Source organism: Leucoraja erinacea, chromosome 1 (assembly GCF_028641065.1).
Source record: "Leucoraja erinacea ecotype New England chromosome 1, Leri_hhj_1, whole genome shotgun sequence".
In the NCBI taxonomy this organism is placed as follows: domain Eukaryota; kingdom Metazoa; phylum Chordata; class Chondrichthyes; order Rajiformes; family Rajidae; genus Leucoraja; species Leucoraja erinaceus.
Genome location: NC_073377.1, coordinates 137,948,134 through 137,969,296, shown reverse-complemented (window position 1 = coordinate 137,969,296; position 21,163 = coordinate 137,948,134). Strand labels below are relative to the sequence as shown.

At 48.0% G+C, this 21,163-nt stretch overlaps 1 protein-coding gene across 1 annotated transcript in view; it reads right to left on the bottom strand.

Moving 5' to 3' along the window:
* LOC129702339 (protein phosphatase 3 catalytic subunit alpha) overlaps nt 1–21,163 on the bottom strand; it is a 326,632-nt gene that overhangs the window by 56,987 nt on the left and 248,482 nt on the right. Inside the window, exon 6 of the mRNA XM_055644097.1 lies at nt 15,986–16,125. Within this exon, the coding sequence (XP_055500072.1) occupies nt 15,986–16,125 (140 nt within the window). The remainder of the gene's footprint in view (nt 1–15,985; nt 16,126–21,163) is intronic.

Below are 21,163 nucleotides of genomic sequence, written 5' to 3'. Positions count from 1 at the left end.
CTGGTCGCCGCTGGATTTTGAAATGTTCAAAAAGTTTTGGCGACTGTGGGCTTGACGTAGCTTGTCTTCTCCTGTCATAGGTGCTGTCGTAGGTTGTCGCCAGGTGACGTTGGTTGTCGCCGGGTGTTGACTTCGGTGAATTCCATTGCTCGTTCCATCCTAAGTCAACCGGCGACTGAATTGTCTTCAGTTGTCGTCGACAGGGTCGTTGCTTGTCACGGGGTGGACGTAGGTTGACTTCTGTTGTCGTAGGTTGTCGTCTGTGTGGTCGTAGGTGGACGTCCTAATGGGTCGCCGGTTGTCGGTAGCTTGCCGTAACTTGACGTCGACTAGATGGTAGGTTGTTGTAGCTTGTCGTGGACATTGTCGTAGGGGGGGGGGGGGGGGGTCCAGTCCAGTCGCCGATTTTTGGACGACCTGCTATGACTTGACAGTCACTGGCAATCGCCGAAAAAATCGCCTAGGTGGGACAGGCCCTTTACTAATCGGGGATGTGCTTAGGTGTGGCAATACTCTATTAGACTGTTTGTAAGAAAATAATTTCACTGTGCATTTGGCATATGTTACAATAAAAGCACCATTGAACCACTGATTTGCTCCCATACACCATAGACGTGCAGGTTTGGATTCTGTAATTGTCTCTAGTGTGTAGGATAATGCTAGTATATAGGGTGATCGCAGGTCGGCGGGCTGAAGGGCCTGTTTCAATGCTATACCTCTAAAGTCTAAACTGGAACCCACACGATAGTTGCTTCAATGGAATTAATGGTAGCTGGTGGTGTGTGTGTATCCAGAGATAGACAAAAGTGCTGGAGAAATTCAGCGGGTGAGGCAGCATCTATGGAGCGAAGGAAATAGGCAACGTTTCCGGCCGAAACCCTTCTTCAGACTGATCCAGAGATACTGCCTCACCTGCTGATTTTTTTTGTCTACCTTCCATTTAAACCAGCATCTGCAGTTCTTTCTTACACACTCAATACAGCAGACATTTCCCAATCTACATGCAAAACCACTTCAATTATTGAACAGCCGTTATTAAGAACAACCCAAGAACCCTTCAGTGCACAGCAGGTGGGTGGATAGATTGGGAGTGTAATTATCTTTTCTATTCTGATTTGTGCGTGTGAAAGGCCACGCTAAGTTAGTCACAGACGTGAATAGCAGCTCCAGTGTTGTGTTCAATGTGAACCTTTGCTCACCCATGAAGAGTTCAAGTCTGAACACTCGATTTCCCGTTGCCAGGTTCCTAACAATATAAGGCTTGCGGGAATGAACAATCGTGTCAGGTGCAGATCGAATCAGGCCCTTTCTCCTGGCAGCTTGCGTCTTCAGGGGGAGCTGTAGGGCGAGCCGCCGAGCTGGCCCCTACTCGTAGCACCCGGGGGCCCGGCCTGTAGGGGGAGCCGCTGAGCCGGCCCCTGCTCGTAGCACCCGGGGGCCCCGGCCTGTAGGGGGAGCCACCGAGCTGGCCCCTACTCGTAGCACCTGGGGGCCCGGCCTGTAGGGGGAGTCACCGAGCCGGCCCCTGCTCGTAGCACCCGGGAGCCCCGGCCTGTAGGGGGAGTCACCGAGCCGGCCCCTGCTCGTCCCCTGAAGACCAGAGACCGGGAGGATGAAGCCGATGATGACAGACCTGACGGGCGAGGAACGAGGCCGGTGGGAGAGGAGAGGGAACCGGGGTCTGGCCTAACGCACCCTCCAGGTCGGCTGTGGAAGGAACCCCGGGGAACAATGGTGGACGGGTGAGGAGAGGGACGTGGGTTCACTGGACGATCCACACGTCCAAGGAAGGCGACGGCTGGAGGCCCTGCAGCAGCCTGGGGCTCGCCTGGAACGGGCACCGCTCATAACAACTAGAGCCCGGACTGGACTTGGAAAATGGTGCCAAAACATGGTGTCTCTTGCTTGCGGGATCCGTGGACTATTTCTGTACACTTGCTAATCGGGGATGTGCTTGGGTACAGCAATACTCTACTGGACTGTAGGTACGAACATTATTGCACTGCGTGTTAGCACTATGCACATGTGACAATAAACGCAGCATTAAGTCGTAGAGCTGCACAGCACAGGAACCGGGCCTTCAACCCACCTTGTCCAGGCTGCTTTATGTTTACTATATTGGGCAAGCCTCATTTGCTGACATTTATGGGAGAATCTAGGACCAAAGGGCACAGCCTCAGAATAAAAGGAGGTATCATTATAGAGGGTGGTGAATCTGTGGAATTCATTGCCACAGAAGGCTGAGGAGGCCAAGTCAATGGATATTTTTAAGTTGGAGATTTGCAAATTCTTAATTAGTATGGGTGTCATGGGTTATGGAGAGAAGGCAGTAGAATGTGGCTGAGAGGAAAAGATAGATCAGCCGTGATTGAATGGCGGAGTGGCCTTGATGGGCCGAATGGCCTGCTTCTGCTCCTAGAACTTATGAAAGGAGATGAGGAGGGATTTCTTTAGCCAGAGGGTGGTGAATCTGTGCAATTCATTGCCACAGGAGGCTGTGGAGGCCAAGTCATCGGGTATTTTTAAAGTGGGATTGACAGATTCTTGATTAGTAAGAGTGTTACAGGTTATGGAGAGAAAGCAGGAGAATGGGGTTAAGAAGGAAAGATCGATTGGCCATGATTTAATGCAGTAGACACGATGGGCCGAATGGCCTAATTCTTCTCCTATAACTCAGGGGTCAGGCAGCATCATTCGACTCCTTTCTCCAGAGTTGCTGCCTGAGTTACTACAGCATTTATGTTTTGCTCATTTTTTTTAAGGTCTTACTATCCACCATAATTGCACTAGGCAAGTTCTCCCTGTCACCGCGTGGGTTTTCTCCGGTTGCTCCAGTTTCATCCCACACTCCAAAGACGTGCAGGTTTGTGAGATATTTGGCTTGGTATAATTGTAAATTTTTCCCTGGTGTGTGTACGTTAGTGTGCGGGAATCGCTGGGCTGGTGGGTTGGGGAACGGTTAATGGAGTTTGTTGCATTTTGGGCAGTCTAACAAGGGCAAGACCCTACACAGTGAACGGTAGGGGTCTGTGGGGTGTTGCAGAGCAGAGGGATCTAATAGTCCAGGTACATAGGGTCTTGAAAGTGGCATCACAGGTAAATAGGGTGCTCAAAAAGGCTTTTGGCACATTGGCCTTCGTCAGTCAGAGTATTGAGTGCAGAGTTGGGAGCTCATGTTGCAGTTGTATACGACAATGGTGAGGCCACATTTAGAATATTTAAATTACCTCCCCCCTCCCACCCCCCGACTCCATCCAAGGACCCAAGCAGTCTTTCCAGGTGAGGCAGAGGTTCACCTGCACCTCCTCCAACCTCATCTATTGCATCCGCTGCTCTAGGTGCAGCTGCTCTACATCAGTGAGACCAAGTGTAGGCCTGGCGATCGCCTCGCCCAACACCTCCATTCGGTTCGAAATAACCACATGATCTCCCGATGGCTCAGCACTTCAACTCCCCCACCCATTCCGTATCCGACCTTTCTATCCTGGGCCTCCTCCATGGCCAGAGTGAGGCCCACCGTAAATTGGAGGAGCAGCACCTCATATTTTGCTTTGGTAGTTTACACCCCAGCGGTATGAACATTTACCTCCAATTTCAGGTAGTCCCTGCTTTCTCCTTCTTTTCCCTCCCCTTCCCAGCTCTCCCACAGCGCATGTTTCCACCTCTTCCTTTCTTCTTCCCGCCCCACCCAACCCCCACATCAGTCTGAAGAAGGGTCTCGACCCGAAACGTCGTCTATTTCCTTTACTCCATAGATGCTGCCTCACCCGCTGAGCTTCTCCAGCATTTTTGTCTCCCTTCCAAAAGCTGAGGTTGTGCACACAATCTTTCTGATGGCGTCTAAAGTGATTGAGCCATAGCATGCAAACAGGCCCTTTGGCCCACATGGTACATGACAACCACCTTGGCATTCTGATTTAGTCCCATGTCCCTTTAAACCCTTCCTTTCCATGGATCTGTCCAAAGATTTTTTTTTGTCATAATTGAGTCCACTTCTATAGCTTCCTCTGACGACTCATTCCAGATACGGAATACCTTCAGAGTGAAAAGTTTGCTCCTAAGGACCCTCTTAAATTCCCAAGCTTTTTTTGTTGAGTCACACAGCGTGGAAACAGGCCCTTTGGCCCAAGAGCGGAACTCGCTATTAAAACATGGAGGGGACGGGGGACACAATTTTTTGGAGGCCACGCGCGCATGCGCACACTCACACACACGCGCGAGGCTTTGGAGGCTCAATCCAGCGCTAAAAACGGAGATTTTAAAATCGTGATCACAAAAACTTGGGGGGGGATGTTCCCCACCTCTCAAAACATGGGGGGGACATGTCCCTTCTGCCCCCCCCCCCGGGTTTTCCGCCCCTGCTTTGGCCCAACTTGCCCACCCCAACTAACATGCCCCATCTACACTAGTCCCACCTGCCTGGCCTTGGCCCATATCGCTTTAAATCTTTCCTAACCATGTCCCTGTCTAAATCTCTCTTAAACGGTGTGATAGTCTCTGCAACTATCTCCTCTGGCAGCTCGTTCCATACACCCACCACCCTTTGTGTAAAAATATTACTCCACTTCCTTTTAAATCTTTCCCCTCTTACCTTAAACTTACGTCCTTTGGTTCTCAACCCCCCTGCTCTCGGCAAAAGACTAGCCTGCTGAACCTTTCCCATTAGCTCAGGCTCTTGAGTACTGGCAACATCCTCGTAAACCTTTTCTGCACCATTTCCAGCTTAACAACTCATTTCCTATAACATATGGATCAAAACTGAACACAATATTCTAAAGGTAGACAAAAATGCTGGGGAAACACAGCGGGTGAGGCAGCATCTATGGAGAGAAGGAATAGGCGATGTTTTGGGTCGAGACTAATATTGGGGCGGGAAAAAGAAAGGAAGAGGCAGAGACAGTAGGCTTATGGGAGAGCTGGGGAGGGGAAGGAGGGAGAAAACAAGGACTATCTGAAATTGGAGAAGTCAATGTTCATACCGCTGGAGTATAAACTACCCAGGTGAAATATGAGGTGCTGCTCCTCCAGTTTGCGCTGGGCCTCACTCTGGCCATGGAGGAGGCCCAGGACAGAAAGGTCGGATTCGGAATGGGACGGGGAGTTGAAGTGCTGAGCCACCGGGAGATCAGGTTGGTTATTGCGAACTGAGAGGAGGTGCAGGTGAACCTCTGCCTCACCTGGAGAGACTGCTTGGATCCTTGAATGAAGTCAAGGGGGGAGGTAAAACGACAAGTATAGCATTTCCTGTGGTTGCAAGGGAAACATAGAAACCTGTAAACATAGAAAATCGGTGCAGGAGTAGGCCATTCGGCCCTTTGAGCCTGCACCGCCATTCAATATGATCATGGCTGATCAGTCAACTCAGTATCCTGTACCTGCCTTCTCTCCATACCCCTTGATCCCTTTAGCCACAAGGGCTACATTAACTCCCTCTTAAATATAGCCAATGAACTGGCCTCAACTACATTCTGTGGCAGAGAATTCCAGAGATTCACCACTCTCTGTGTGAAAAATGTTTTTCTCATCTCAGTCCTAAAAGATTTCCCCTTTATCCTTAAAGTGCCAGGAGAGGGGGTGGTTTGGGTGGGAAGGGACGAATTGACCAGGGAGTTACGGAGGGAGCGGTCCCTGCAGAAAGCAGACAAGGGAGGAGATGGGAAGATGTGGCCAGTGGTGGGATCCCGTTGGAGGTGGCAAAAATGTCAGAGGATAATCTGTTGTATGTGATGGCTGGTAGGGTGGAAGGTGATGACAAGGGGGACTGTCCTTGTTACGAGTCTCATCTATAGTGAAAGAGGGGAACCCCCGAACGCCCTGGTGTGGAACACCTCATCCTGGGTGCAGATGCGGCGTAGACGGAGGAATTGGGAGTAGGGGATGGAGTCCTTACAGGAAGCAGGGTGGGAAGAAGTGTAGACCAGATAGCCATGGGAGTCAATGGGTTTATAGTAGATGTCGGTCAGACGTATGTCGCCTGCGATGGAGATAGTGAGATCTATGAAAGGTAGGGAGGTATCGGAAATGGTCCAGGTGTATTTGAGTGTCAGATGGAAGTTAGTGGTGAAAGGGATGAATTCAGTGAGTTCTGCATGGGTGCAGGAGGTAGCACCAATGCAGTCGTGAATGTAGCAGAGATAGAGTTGTTACGAGTGGGGGGGGCAAGAAGGCTCTGCGGAGAGTAGTGCGTTCGGCCGAACGCACTATGGGAACTTCATTCGCCCCCCTGCAGGAACTATACATCAGGAGGTGCAACTCCAGAGCCAATAAAATCATGGGAGACCCCTTCCACCCATGCAACGGACTGTTCCAGCTGCTATGGTCAGGCAAATGCCTCAGTTGCCATGCTGTGAGAACGGAGAGGTTGAGAAGGAGTTTCTTCCCAGAGGCCATTCGGACTGTAAACTCCTATCTCACCAGGGACTAACTTTACTGAACGTTTTTCCTTCCAATATTTAATATGTAAAAGAATATATGTGTGTTATGATTGTGTGTATAGTTTGTTTGGTTGTCTTTTTGCACAAAGTCCGTGAGCATTGCCACTTTTCATTTCACTGGACATCTCGTATGTGTATGTGACGAATAAACTTGACTTGACTTGAATTGACTTGAGTTCAGGGATAGGGCCACGGTACGCCTCGAACAAGGATTGTTCGACATGCCCTTTAAAGAGGCATGCATAGCTGGGGCCCATACGCGTTGGATTTGGAGGAATGGGAGGAGTCAAATGAAAAGTTGTTACAGGTCAGCTTTTGGAAGGCATCTAAAGAGAGAAACTGAGCAAAGGAAAATGTTGAATTAAATCAAGTCTGGGGCGAGGTGAAAGGTGAGCTATAGGGACAGATTGAGCAGGCTGGGATTCTGTTCCCTGGAGCGCAGGAGGATGAGGGGTGATCTTGTAGAGGGGTATAAAATCATGAGGAGAATAGTTCGGGTAGACGCACAGGGTCTCTTACCCAGAGTCGGGGAATTGAGTACCAGAGGGCATAGGTTTAAGGTGAAGGGGGAAAAAATGTATAGGAATGTGAGGGGTAATCTCGGTGGGTGTATGGAACAAGCTGCTGGAGGAGGTAGTTGAGGCAGGGACTATTGCAACGTTTAATGAGCAATTGGATAGGATATGTTTAGAGGGATATGGGCCAAACGCGGCAGGTGGGACAAGTATGGATGGAACGTGTTGGCGTGGGCAAGTTGGGCTGAAAGGCCTGTTTCCATGCTGTATGACTATTAATCTATGTACTACAGCCACTTGGGAGAAGATCTTGCATTTGTTCTGCATCTGTTCTAATCTCAGCCGTGGTTAAGCAAATATATAGATATCCGATGCAGGAAACTCAGCGATGACTGTGTACAGCAAGTTCCCACAGGCAATGTGATGTGGATAACATCTGTCTTCTGCCTTGATGACGGCGGGATAAGTACGGAATTGGACAGACGGGAGAGCTCTCTGCTTGTTGGGGTAACGCCATGGGAACTTCAGCACACGCTCAACGGCTCAATTAAGGTTCTTGATGAGTATGGGTATCAGAGATTATGGGGAGAAAGCAGGAGAATGGAATGATAGATCAGCCATGATTGAATAGCAGAGTAGACTCATAAGGTCATAAGGAATAGGAGTAGAATTAGGCCATTTGGCCCATCAAGTCTACTCCGCCATTCAATTGTGGCTGATCTATCTCTCCCTACGAACCCCATTCTCCTGTTTTCTCCCCATAGCCCCTGACACCCGCAGTAATCAAGAATCTATCTTTCCAGAGATTCACCAAAGACTCGATGGGCCAAATGGCCTACCTCTGCTCCTATGACTGATGAACTTCTGTCTTGCTCTGCGCCTCAGCCTAATGCCTCACCCAACAGACAGAAGACAAGGAAGATGAGAAAGAAAAATCAGTTCATTTAAAAAAAAAGCTGAATAAAGCGGCTGGTTTACAAATCAGTGCAGTCTGCAGCTTCAGAGGAAACGCAATTCCACCTGCAGCCATTTCCTCACCAATTACTGCTTCCACACCCACACCATTTATCAGGCCAGTCAATACAGCTACCGATCAAATAGCAAATGCTGCTCGCTGGCACTCTCACAGGTCGTGTTCTTGATGAATGTGAATGCTGTTACTTCAATGTAGCCTACAGTTTAGCATCCATAATGGGACAGAATTCATTATTCAGTAGTCACCACAATCACATTATCGAAGAGGAAAAAGCACATTTTATTTACAAAACTACTGAAACATTTATTATTCCCAAATGAAGCAGGAAGTGTTAAGTTTCACAATACATCTTTGTGCTTTTGTTTATGCTTACGGAGTTCATAAAACTATTTATGAAGAATAATCTGGTTCTCCATACCGATGCTGACGCAAGAACAGATTGTGCTGAAGAGGGGAAACGCAATGTGCCCTCATTAATGGACACAGGAATCTTCAGCAAACCCAACCAGGAGAACATGGACACAGAGTGCTGGAGTAACTCAGTGGGCCAGGCAGTATCTCTGGAAAACATGGACACAGAGTGCTGGATTAACTCAGCGGATCAGGCAGCATCCCTGGAGAACATGGACACAGAGTGCTGGAGTAACTCAGCGGGTCAGGCAGCATCTCTGGAGAACATGGACACAGAGTGCTGGAGTAACTCAGCGGGTCAGGCAGCATTTGTGGAGGGAATGAAGAGGCGATGTTTCGGTCGGGACCCTTCTACAGACTGATGAAGGTGTGGAGAAAGGTGGAAAACAGGCGGGTTATGGAGCAAGGCCTGGCAAGTGATAGGCAGATACAGGTGAGGGGTGGGGGCTGGGTAGGTGACAAATGCTGTGGTAAAACAAATACAGGTGAGGTAAAAAGGAGACAAAGAAGTGTCAGATAAGTAGGAGTGAAATATAGCCAGAGGGAGGGATATAGGTGGAAGGAGAGGAGACATAAGGGGATATAAAAGGAAAATGAGGGACTTGGGAATATGGGGGAGTAGGAACTTTCTCTCCCCACTCCATTAGTGTGAAGAAGAGTCTCAATTTGAAACATCACCTGTCCTTTCCCTCCATAATTCTAATCAAGAGAGAGTCAAGGGAGTTTTATTGTCATATGTCCCAGATAGAACAATGACGTTCTTACTTGCTGCAGCACAACACAATATGTAAACATAGTAGCCTGTAAACAATATGAGTGAGAAAATAAAGTTCAGTGTGTATATATACACTCACAAGTACGCATACCTATATGGATATATATACACACACACACACATATAAACACACACGCACACTCACACAAACGTACACACACAAAACAAACAATAGTAGTGCAATGATAATAATAATATTAACAATAATAATAATACTAATAATAGTCTATTATAGTTCAGAGCTTATTTGAGGTTGTTGTGTTTAATAGCCTGATGGCTGTAGGGAAGAAGCTGTTCCTGAACCTGGACATTACAGTTTTCAGGCTCCTGTACCTTCTTCCCGATGGCAGGGGTGAAATGAGAGTGTGGCCAGGATGGTGTGGGTTTCTGATGATGCTGGCTGCCTTTTTGAGGCAGCGACTACGATAGATCCCTTCGATGGTGGGGAGGTCAGAGCCGGTGATGGACTGGGCAGTAGTCACAACATTTTGCAGTCGTTTCCGCTCCTGGACGTTCAAGTTGCTGAACCAGGCCATGATGCAACCAGTCAATATGCTCTTTATTGTGCACCTGTAGAAGTTCATGAGAATCCTCTTTGACATACCGAATCTCCGTAATCTACTCAGGAAGTAGAGGCGTTGATGTGCTTAATTTATAATTGCATCGGTGTGCTGGGTCCAGGAAAGATCTTCGGAAATATGCACGCCCAGGAATTTGAAGCTTTTGACTCTCTCCACGTTGATATAAACAGGATTCTGGGTCCTCATCCTTCCTCTTCCAAAGTCCACAATCAGTTCCTTGGTTTTACTAATATTGAGAGCCAGGTTGTTGTGCTGGCACCATTTGGTCAATTGGTCGATCTCACTTCTATACTCTGACTCATCACCATCTGTAATTCGTCCCACAACGGTGGTGTCATCAGTGAACTTGATGATGGAGTTCGCACTGTGTCCGGCTACACAGTCATAGGTATAGAGTGAGTATTGCAGGGGGCTGAGCACGCAGCCTTGAGGTGCTCCCATACTGATTGTTACTGAGGATTAAGTATTTTTGTTAATTTTTGGTCTGTGGATGAGGAAGTCGAGGATCCAATTACAGAGGGATGCGCAGAGACCCAGTTTCGTGAGCTTGGTAACCAGCTTCTTATTTATTTATTTATTTATTTATTCTTTATTAATCAAAAATATTTATTCAAATATTAAAATAATATTTACAATACAATAAAACAAAACGTAACCAACCACCACAATACAAGACAACAAATATACTAAATAAACTATTATACAACTATGTTACACTCCTTGTCAAGGATGTATTCCACCCCCCGCGGTGTCCAGCGGTCCCAGAAACCCCCCAGGGTGCCCGTGGACAGCGCGTAGTCCCTCTCTAACACCACCCGGGCACAGATGTAACCCCGGAAAAGGGGCAGGCAGCCGGCTCGGTTAGAGCCCGCTTCCGCCTGGCGCCTTGACTCGCGGATGGCCAGCTTGGCCAGGCCCAGGAGCAACCAAACCAGGACATCTTCAGCCCTATCCTCTCCCCTATGCACAGGGTGTCCATAGATGAGGATGGTGGGTGAGAAATGCAGCCAGAAGGCAAGGAGCAGCCCCAGCTGGTAACCAGCTTGGAGGGGATGATGGTATTGAATGACGAGCTGTAGTTTATTAACAACAGCCTGACGTAAGTGTTTTTCTTGTCCAAGTGGTCCAGTGTGGAGTCAGTGAGATTGCATCCTCCGTTGACCTGTTGTGACGGTAGGCAAACTGTAGTGGGTCGAGGTTCTTGTTGAGGTAGGAGTTGATATCCACCATAACCAACCTCTCAAAGCACTTCATCACCACGGACGTTAGTGTCACTGGTCGATAGTCATTGAGGCACGTCACCTTACTCTTGGGCACTGGTATTATTGATGGCCTCTTAAAGCAGGAGGGAACCTCAGACTTCAGTACAGAGAGGTTGAAAATGTCCACTCCAGGCAGTTGGTGTACACAGGTTTTTAGAACTCGACCGGGTATACCATCAGGTCCAGGCGCTTTCCGAGGGTTCACCGCCCTGAAGGATCTTATGATGTCGGCCTCTGTGACTGTGACTATAACACCGCCAGGGCGTATGGGGGCTCGGGAAGGCACGCCAGTGTTCTCCCTACCGAACCGTGTGTAGAACGCGTTGAGCTCGTCAGGGAGTAATGCTTTGCTGTCGTTTGAGCTGCCTCCTGATTTCGCCTTGTAGGAGGTGATGGCATTCAAGCCCTGCCACAGTTGCCGAACATCCGCCCGGCCCACCGGCCATGTTTCTAGACACCATGTAGGCCTCCCCGGTGTTTCCAGGTACAGTACTTACTGTTCCTGCGATCCTCCACCAGGTCGGGGATTCCCCTGTGATAGGGAATTCCCTTAGTCAGCAGCTCCGTTGCTGCCGGGAGATCGCAATAGCGCTAATTCGTTGAAATGCATCAGCAGCTTGACAGTTGCAGCGCTGGTTTCTGCTGTTCCTTTCATACAGGTAAGCTGAGAACTACTATATTGGATGAGTCGCCACAGACAGGAGCCGTCTTGGATCACACCAACCAACCTCCCTTCCATCGACTCCATCTACACTTCACGCTGCCTGGGCAAGGCCAGCAGCATAATCAAGGACCAGTCTCACCCCGGTCACTCCCTCTTCTCCCCTCTCCCATCAGGCACAAGGTACAGGAGTGTGAAAACGCACACCTCCCGATTCAGGGACAGTTTCTTCCCAGCTGTCAACAGGCAACTGAATCATCCTATCACCAACTAGAGAGCGGTCCTGAACTACCATCTACCTCATTGGAGACCTTGATCTATCTTTAATCAGACTTCACTGGACTTTATCTTGCACTAAACGTTTATCCTGTATCTGTACACTGTGTACATTGTAATCATGTATAGTCTTTCTGCTGACTGAACAGCACGCACCAAAAAAGCTTTCACTGTACCTCGGTACACTTTACTATATGCTTTAGAGATACAGCTTGGAAAAAGGTCCTTCGGCCCATCGTGTCCTTACCGACCTGTGATCACCCCGTACACTAGCACTATCCTATGCAAGAGGGATAATTTTATCGGTCAATTCACCTACAAACTCTGTACGTCTTTGGAGTGTGGTTGAAAACCAGAGAACCTTGTTAAAACTCACTCACAGGGAAAGGGTACAAACACCTTACAGACAGCACCCACAGTCAGGCTGCGCCACCGTATACGTGACTATAGAGTCACAGAGTGATACAGCGTGAAAACAGACCATTTGGCCCCACTTGCCCACACCGAGCAACATGTCCCAGCTACACTCGTCCCACCTGCCTGCATTTAGCCCAGATCCCACTCAAGCTGTAAAATGCTGAACTAAACGGTGACCTGTGGCAGGGACAGCCTGTTTGATGCTGACTGCACTCCAGCGGGCAGGTGGAGACGGTTCCATTGTCCTCCTGCCCTGGCCCTGGCCCTGGCCCTGGCTGTGCTGATGGGGGAAAGGGTGGGAGGAATCAGGTGAGTCATGGCCAGGACCACCCACACTTTGACCTAGCTCTAGGCTGTTATAACCACTCTCTGCCCTTTCAAACCGCCCACCCAAAACTAAACGTGCTGCTTCATTACTGATCCCATCCTCTCGTTCACGACTACCACATTTATCCCTGTGCTTGTTTCAAGTCAATCTGGGAGGAAGAACACACTGTGCATTTTAATCCAGGACTGCACAGGGGTTTTTGTGGGCTGTGATTATACAGAGGAACCGAGGGGCAGCAGTGCTTTCATATGCTTCTGGGATCCACCCACACTTGAATTCCGTTCAATTCCTTCCTCCGTCCACCAACCTTCTGACAGACTCGCACAGTGATGCTGACAAAGTTGTGAAATAATTTGCATCTCCCAGATTCATGTTATATACACAGTTTATACCTTACGCTTCAGTTTTACAGCAACATGGTTTGAATCCCATCCAACAGTCATTTAGATAACCTAATGCCTCTCAAGTCTCACAATCCTGGAGAGAGTGTGTGTGTGTGTGTGTGTGTGTCTTACACACTCACTGTCCCATTAACCAGATGACCCATAGTCAAAATGTAGAAACAAAGAACTGCAGATGCTGGTTCATACCGAAAATAGGCTCAAAGTGCTGGAGTAACTCAGCAGTCAGGTAGCATCTCTGGATAAAATGGATAGAATGAATCTGAAGATTCATCCTTGCTATTGAGGGAGTGCAGCGTAGATAAACCCTTAATAAGTTTTTATGTTTCAATGAGATACCCTCTCATCTTTCTAAACTCCAGAGTATACAAGCCCAGCCACTCCATTCTCTTAGCATATGACAGTCCTGCCATCCCGGGAATTAAACTTGTAAACCTACGCTGTACTCCCTCAATAGCAAGAATGTCCTTCCTCAAATTAGAGGACCATTCTCTGGATGCAACTTCAAGAGCTCCTAGTTCAACTCCTCTTGATAAAGCCAACACCTCTTAACCTGGTAGCAGAATCAAGGGATTTATGGGGATAATACTTTTACAGAGATTGTGAGATGATGCATTCTCTGGATGCTTTCAAGAGATCAGATTGAAGGTGGCAAGGGGTGGGGCTGGATGATCGAAGGACCATTGAAACCAATGGCCTACTCCTGCACCTATTGTCTGTTGCCTATTGTCTAAGGGTCCTGACCCTTAAGAGTTAGATTTAGCTCTTAGGGCTAAAGGAATCAAGGGATTATGGGGAAAAGCAGGAACGGGGTACTGATTTTAGATGATCAGCCATGATCATATTGAATAGCTGGCTCGAAGGGCCGAAAGGCCGACTCCTGCACATATTTTTCTATGTTTCTATGTCCCAAAACGTCACCAACTCTTTTTCTCCAGAGATGCTGTCTGACCTGCTGAGTTACTCCAGCACTTTGTGTCTATCTTTGACCTGCAGTTAAGTTTAGTTTAGAGATACAGTATGGAAACAGGCCCTTCAGCTCACCAAGTCCACGCCGACCGTCGATCACCTGTTCTCACCGGTTCTATGTTGTCCCACTTAGTAGGGGGGTCAGTCTACCCCACGACAGAAGGGGGAGGAGTTGTACAGTTTGATAGCCACAGGGAAGAAGGATCTCCTGTGGCGTTCTGTGCTGCATCTTGCTGGAACCAGCCTGTTGCTGAAGGTGCTCCTCAGGTTGACCAGTGTGTCATGGAGGGGATGAGCTGTATTTTCCAGGATGCTCCACAGTAGACATGAGGGGGAAATCTACAAAGGCCAATTAACCTCCAAACCCGCACATCTTTGGGATGTGGGATGAAACCAGAGCACCCGGAGAAAACCCACGCCGTCACAGGGAGAACGTGCAAACTTCACACCAACGGCACCTGAGGTCTGGATTGAACCTGGGTATGTGGCACTACCACCTTCATCATCCTCATCCTCATATCACCTAAACCTCCCTCTCAGAGCCTTCATCTAAGAGGGCTAAAAGCCACCTATGTATTTGCTAATCCATTTTGCAATATAATTACCTCTGCAAGAAAAACTTTAAATATACATTTAAAAAAATGTAAATTACAACATGATCTCTCTAGAAGTGCATCTAATTATTGGTGTGTGGAACATTGGTATACATCTACGCTGAGCTCCTCTAAGGTCAAGATGCCTTCTCATTGGGAGAGTGCTGCAACCATTCCAGGCATTCTGAGAGTGGGTTTGGCAACAGGTACGAGTTCTACCGCACACAATTGCCCCATCACCTCAATCCACCTACTCAAGTTTGTTTTATATCCTAATACCCTTGATTCACAGAAGGGTCATAGGCATACAGCGTGTAAACAGGCCCTTCGGCCCAAACTGTGCCCCCATCTACACTAGTCCCAGCTGTGGCCCATAACCCACAAACCTTATCCTATCCATGCACCTGCTTAAAAGACACAAAGTGCTGAAGTCACAGGAGCAGAATTAAACCATTCTGTCCATCGAGTCTACTCCGTTATTCAACCATGGCTGATCTATCTTTCCCTCTCAATCCGATTCTTCTGCCTTCTCCCCATAACATCTGATGCCCTTACCAATCCCGAACCTGTCTATCTCTGCTTTAAAAATACCCAATGAGTAACTCAGCTGGTCAGGCAGCATCCGTGGTGACGTTTCAGGTTGGGGCCCCTTCCTAAGATCTATCAATATTAGGTTTAAAATGAACAATTGATCCAAGATTTATTGTAATTCATGAGAGCCCTCAAGCCTGTTCTAGTATTCAGTGAGATCAGGGCTGATCGATATCCTCATTCCTTCCACCACATTCCTTGCCTCCACAATCCCTTAACACCCTGGTCTAAAAACATCCAACACAGATTTAGAATCATTAATAAAGCGTCTGATTGATCCACCTCTCCATCCTCACATCATCCCAACCTCCCTCTTACAGCCTTGAGCTAATTTAAACCATACTTTGCATGCAGTACGGGTAGCACAGTGGCATAGTTGTAGAGTTGCTGCCTCACAGCGCCAGAGTTCTGGGATTCGATCCAGTCTGTACGGAATTTGTACGTTTTCCCCGTGACCGCGTGGGTTTTCTCAGGGTGCTCCAGAGATGTACAGGTTTGTAGGTTGACTGGCTTTGATAAATTGTCCCTCGTGTGTAGGATAGTGCTAGTGTACGGAGCGATCGCTGGTTGGCTGTATCTCTGTATCTCTAAAATCTGAAGTGCAAATAATCCCAACCTCCCCCTTAGAGCCTTGATCTAATTTTAATCATACTTTGCATGCGAGAGTACTCCCTTGCTAGACTCTTGTAGGTCTGGCTTAACGTTTGGATTATGGCCCATGGCAGAAGTAAAATGCGGCAAACAAGAAACCAAAGGGTTCCGCAGACAAAGAATGCTGAGAAACAGCCCTCTTACCTGTAAAAGTAAGAACAGCCTCGGACTGTGTTGTGAGTAAAGTGCTCCTGTGTCTTTTCGTTGCCAAAGTCTTCTAGTGGGTCCGACCACAACAAGTCACACATGGGTCCGTAAGCAGGGGGCTCTTTGAATCGATCTAACTACAAAGAAAAGACAGATTAAAAACATTGACTATAATGTAGGCAAAAGACATGCACTTCACAAGTGGTGCTACAGTCTCAGTGCGAGGATAAACCCCCCATTTCACTCATTTGAACGGAGAAGACTGATGCAAAGGGTTAGCCTTGTTGTGATGTTTCTGACGAGGAGGTTCAGCAACGGTAGCACGGGTAGAGTTGCTGCCTCACAGCACCAGAGACCCGGGTTCGATCCTGACCTCGGGTGCTGTCTGTATGGAGTTTGTATGTTCTCCCCGTGACTGTGTGGGGGTTTTCTCCGGGTGTCAAGTCAAGTCAAGTCAAGTCAACTTTATTTGTCACATACACATACAAGATGTGCAGTGAAATGAAAGTGGCAATGCCTGCGGATTGTGCAAAAGTTACAGAACAGAATAGAACAGAATCAGTATTTACATGTTAGAAAATAATTTTTCACAAGAGACACAGCACAACAGTAAATTAGTCGCTGGTGAGAAAAGAGTTTTCAGTCCTGATGGCCTGTGGGAAGAAACTCTGTCTCATCCCCTCTGTTTCCACAGCATGACAGTGGGGGCGCTTGTCTGACCGTAGCAGCTGGAACAGTCCGTTGCTGGGGTGGTAGGGGTCCTTCATGATCTTGCTGGCTCTGGATCTGCACCTCCTGGCGTATAGGTCCTGCAGGGGGGTGAGTGTAGTTCCCATAGTGCGTTTGGCCGAACACACTACTCTCTGCAGAGCCTTCCTGTCCTGGGCAGAGTTGTTCCCAAACCAGTTTGTGATGTTGCCGGACAAGATGCTTTCTACAGCCCCAGAGTAGAAGCACTGAAGGATCCTCAGAGACTCTGAATTTCCTCAGCTGCCTGAGGTGGTAAAGGCGCTGCCTTGCCTTTCTCACCAGTGCGACAGTGTGTTGTCCATGTCAGATCCTCTGTGAAGTGGACACCCAGGTATTTAAAGCAGCTAACCCTATCCACAGTAGTCCCATTTATCTCCAGTGGCATGTACGTCCTCGGATATTGTGGCCTTCTAAAGTCCACAATCAGCTCCTTCGTTTTTGTGACATTCAAGAGGAGGCTGTTGTTCTGACACCAGAGTGCCAGATCAGCCACCTTCTCATCGTTATCGGAGATCAGGCCACCACCACAATGTCATCAGCAAACTTGATGATGGAGTGCTCTGGTTTCCCACAACACTCCAAAGGTGTAGATTTGTAGGTGAATTGGCTTCGGTAAAATGATTCCTAGTGTGTAGGATACTGCTAGAATATGGAGCTGGCCAGGCCGAATGGATCTGTTTCCACTCTGTATCTCTAAAGTCTAAAGCTACCTTTACCTGCAATGGGTAGCGTGAGATGAGACAAGATCACAACAGTGGAATTCAGGGAACAGAAGGGATGTTCTGCATTATACACTTTAAACCCTCCCTCTGACCTAGTACACAGATATCATTGCTTTCCGCCCCCACAAACAAAGCACACTAAATGAAATCCAAAGTGCTGGAACCGGTGGGTCAGGCAACATCTGTGGAGTGGAATGGTCATACAAAAGTCCGATGGTCTATCGGGTCAAGACCGCCTGTCAGCTGAGGAGACACACAAAATGCTGGAGTAACTCAGCGGGTCAGGCGGCATTCGTGGAAAAACGGAACAGGTCGGAACCTTTCTTCAGACTCAAAGATAGAGAAGGCCAGAACAAATGTCGGCCGGCAACAGATGACCTCAGGAAGGGTGTAACCTATAATGGCCCATTGTTGGCTGGGGAAGATGTGTTAACGACAGGGATACGAGGATGTGAACAATGGAACTAGCAGGTCTCGACCTGAAATGTCACTTCCTTTTCTCCAAAGATGCTGCCTAACCCGCTGAGTTACTCCAGCACTCTGTGTCCATGTTCTCCACAGATGCTGCCTGACCCGTTGAGTTACTACAGCATGTTGTGTCTGTCTTCGAACTAGGAGGATAACGAGGTGGGGGAGGGATAGGGGAAGGGATGTAGAGGTTATTTGAAATATAAGAAACCAACGTTGAGTTGTTTAAGAAAGAACTGCAGATGCTGGAAAAATCGAAGGTAGACAATTATGCTGGAGAAATTCAGCGGGTGAGGCAGCATCTATGGAGCGAAGGAATAGGTGACGTTTCGGGTCGAGACCCTTCTTCAGACTGACGTTGATATAGCGGGTTTTAGTTTAGTTTAGTTTAGTGGTACAGCGCGGAAACAGGCCCTTCGGCCCACCGGGTCCGCGCTGACCAGCGATCCCCGCACATTAACACAATCCTACACCCACTAGGGACAATTTTTACATTTACCAAGCCCATTAAAACCTGTACGTCTTTGGAGTGTGTGAGGAAACCGAAGACCACGGAGAAGATCCACGCAGGTCACGGGGAGAACCTGCAAACTCCGTACGGACAGCACCCATAGTCAGGATGGAACCCAGGTCTCCGGCGCTACATTCGCTGTAAGGCAGCAACTCTACTGCTGCGCCACCGTGACCGGGTTGTCAGCTGCTCACACAACGTATGTCTCGACCTGAAACGCCGCCTATTTCCTTCGCTCCATGAATGCTGCCTCACCCGCTTAGTTTCTCCAACATTTTTGTCTACCTATGAGAATTCAACGTTCCTACGGCTGAGTTGTGATTCTCCATCTGCTTGCACATAATCCAAATGCTTCCATTCCCACATATCTACGGGCCCATCCAAAAACCTCTTAAACTATCAGTTATCATATCTGCCTCCACCTTCACCCCTGGCAGCGCGTTTCATACACTTGTAATAAAATTTGCCTCACACATCTCCTTTAACCTTACCCCTCCCTCTCACCTTGAGGTTATGAGGATCACTACAAACAGATCGACCTGGAACCATCTACTGTGGACATCCAGGAGCTCACCACGCTGGGAACTACAAAAGTTACAGGGGGAAGGCAGGAGAATGGTCTTGAGAGGAAGAGAGATAGATCAGCCATGATTGAATAGCGGAGTGGACTCGATGGGCCGAATGGCCTAATTCTACTCCTATCACATGATATTATGAGTGATTAAAGAGTAATAGACAGCAGGAAAGACAGCACAGGGGAGCAGACGTTCTAGAATTCCTGCCAGATACTAATCCACCGCAGGATCCACTATATCCTCCAGCAATTTGTGTCCTCACTGGAGAATCAATGCACATTCTGCAAATGAAGACAGCCTCATTAAAAATGCTTTCCCCAAATTCTACTCATGACACACTGTATCGTTAGTGCTATACGTTTCATTACAACCAGTCTCGAAGATGTGTCGGCATTTCTCCAGTCCAGGGGCTTTGCTATCTTTCAACGTACTAATTCAGGTGCAATAACAAACAGGTCTCGACACAGTTAACTGGCTGCAGGCATTAAATAATTCATCCACGCTGTCACATTAAAGAACTTCAATAAATCTTAAAATAAAGCAAACTCATAAATATTGATGGTCGTGCAGATTGGAGCGCTGGCAGAGACTTATTACCTCCACACAAACAGGCAAATGAGATGAGCGTTCTTGGAATCAACAGTCCCCACGGCTTGCACATGGCCGACAGTGGACATTCAGCACACAAAACGAATTGCTGGGTGGGAGAGTATCTGTGGAATTCATTGGAGGCCAAGTCAGTGGGTATTTGTAAAGCAAAAATAGACAGGTTCTTTATTAGTGCGGGTGTCGAATGTTGGGGGGAGAAGGCAGGAGAATGGGGTTGAGAGGGAGAGATAGATCAGCTGTGATTGAATGGCGGAGTGGACTCGATGAGTTGAATGGCCTAACTCTGCTCCTCTGACACGAACGTACTAGACTTCATGTTATAGGGGGAGGTTGCATCGGCTGAGACTTTTCTCTTTGGAGGGTAGGAGGCTGAGGGGTGACCTTATTGAGGTGAACAATATCATGAGGGGCATGGATAACGTGAACGCTCATAACTTTTCCCCCCAGGGTAGAGGATTCTAAAACTAGAGGGCGCAGGCTTAAGGTGAGAGGGGAGACATTTAAGAGGAAGCTCAGGGCCACCATCTTCTCTCAGAGAATGTATCTGGAATGAGCTGCCAGAGGTAGCTTTAGAAGCAGTTATAATTATAAGACATTTGGACAAATATATGGTTGGGAAGTGTTTAGAGCGATGTTGGCCAAATGCAGGCAAGTGGGACAAGCCCTGAATGCCAACATGGACAAAGTGGGCTGAATGGCCTGTTTCCGTGTTGTACAGCCTTGTGAGGCAAAAGTAACAATGTGGAACAATGTTGACAGATATAATTTGCAACTACAAACACTGCTTTAACTCTCCCATCTAGGGGATGTACGATTGAAGAGCCAACTCTTCAGATGTGGCCAGCTGACAAAGAGGAAGTCCTGCACATGACAGACCAAGACATTGTATACCATTGACAAGCTGGGAGCCATGTTGGCTCGTGCACCAAAGCAGACATACAAAAGATGGACACAAAAAGCTGGAGTAACTCAGCGGGTCAGGCAGCATCTCTGGATAAAAAGATTAGGTGACGTTTTGGATCGAGACCCTTCTTCAGATTCAAGTCTCGTCCCGAAAAGTCACCCGTTCGTTCTCTCCAGAGATGCTGCCTGTCCCGCTGAGTTACCCCGGCTGTTTGTATCTATCTTCGGTTTAAACCAGCATCTGAAGTTCCTTCCTACATAAAGCAGATATACAGATATCCGCAACGGAAACATGCATATGACACCCAAATTACAGCAGAACCTTGACCAGCTGTGCAAGCGGGCTGACGAACGGCTAATGGAGTTTAATGCAGACATATACAAGGTGTTGCCTTTTGGAAGCCAAACCAGGGCAGGACCTTCCTTGGAGTGCAAGAAACTAAGGGCTGATCTTCTAGGGATGCAAACATTTTTTGAGGGGAATTGATAAGATGAATCCATACAATCTATTACCAAGGGTAGTGAAATCAAGAACCAGAGGACATGGGTTTAAGGTAAGAGGGGAAAGATTTACTAGGAGCCTGAGGAGCAACCTTTTCACTCAGAGGGTGGTGGGTGTATGGAACGAGCTGCCAAA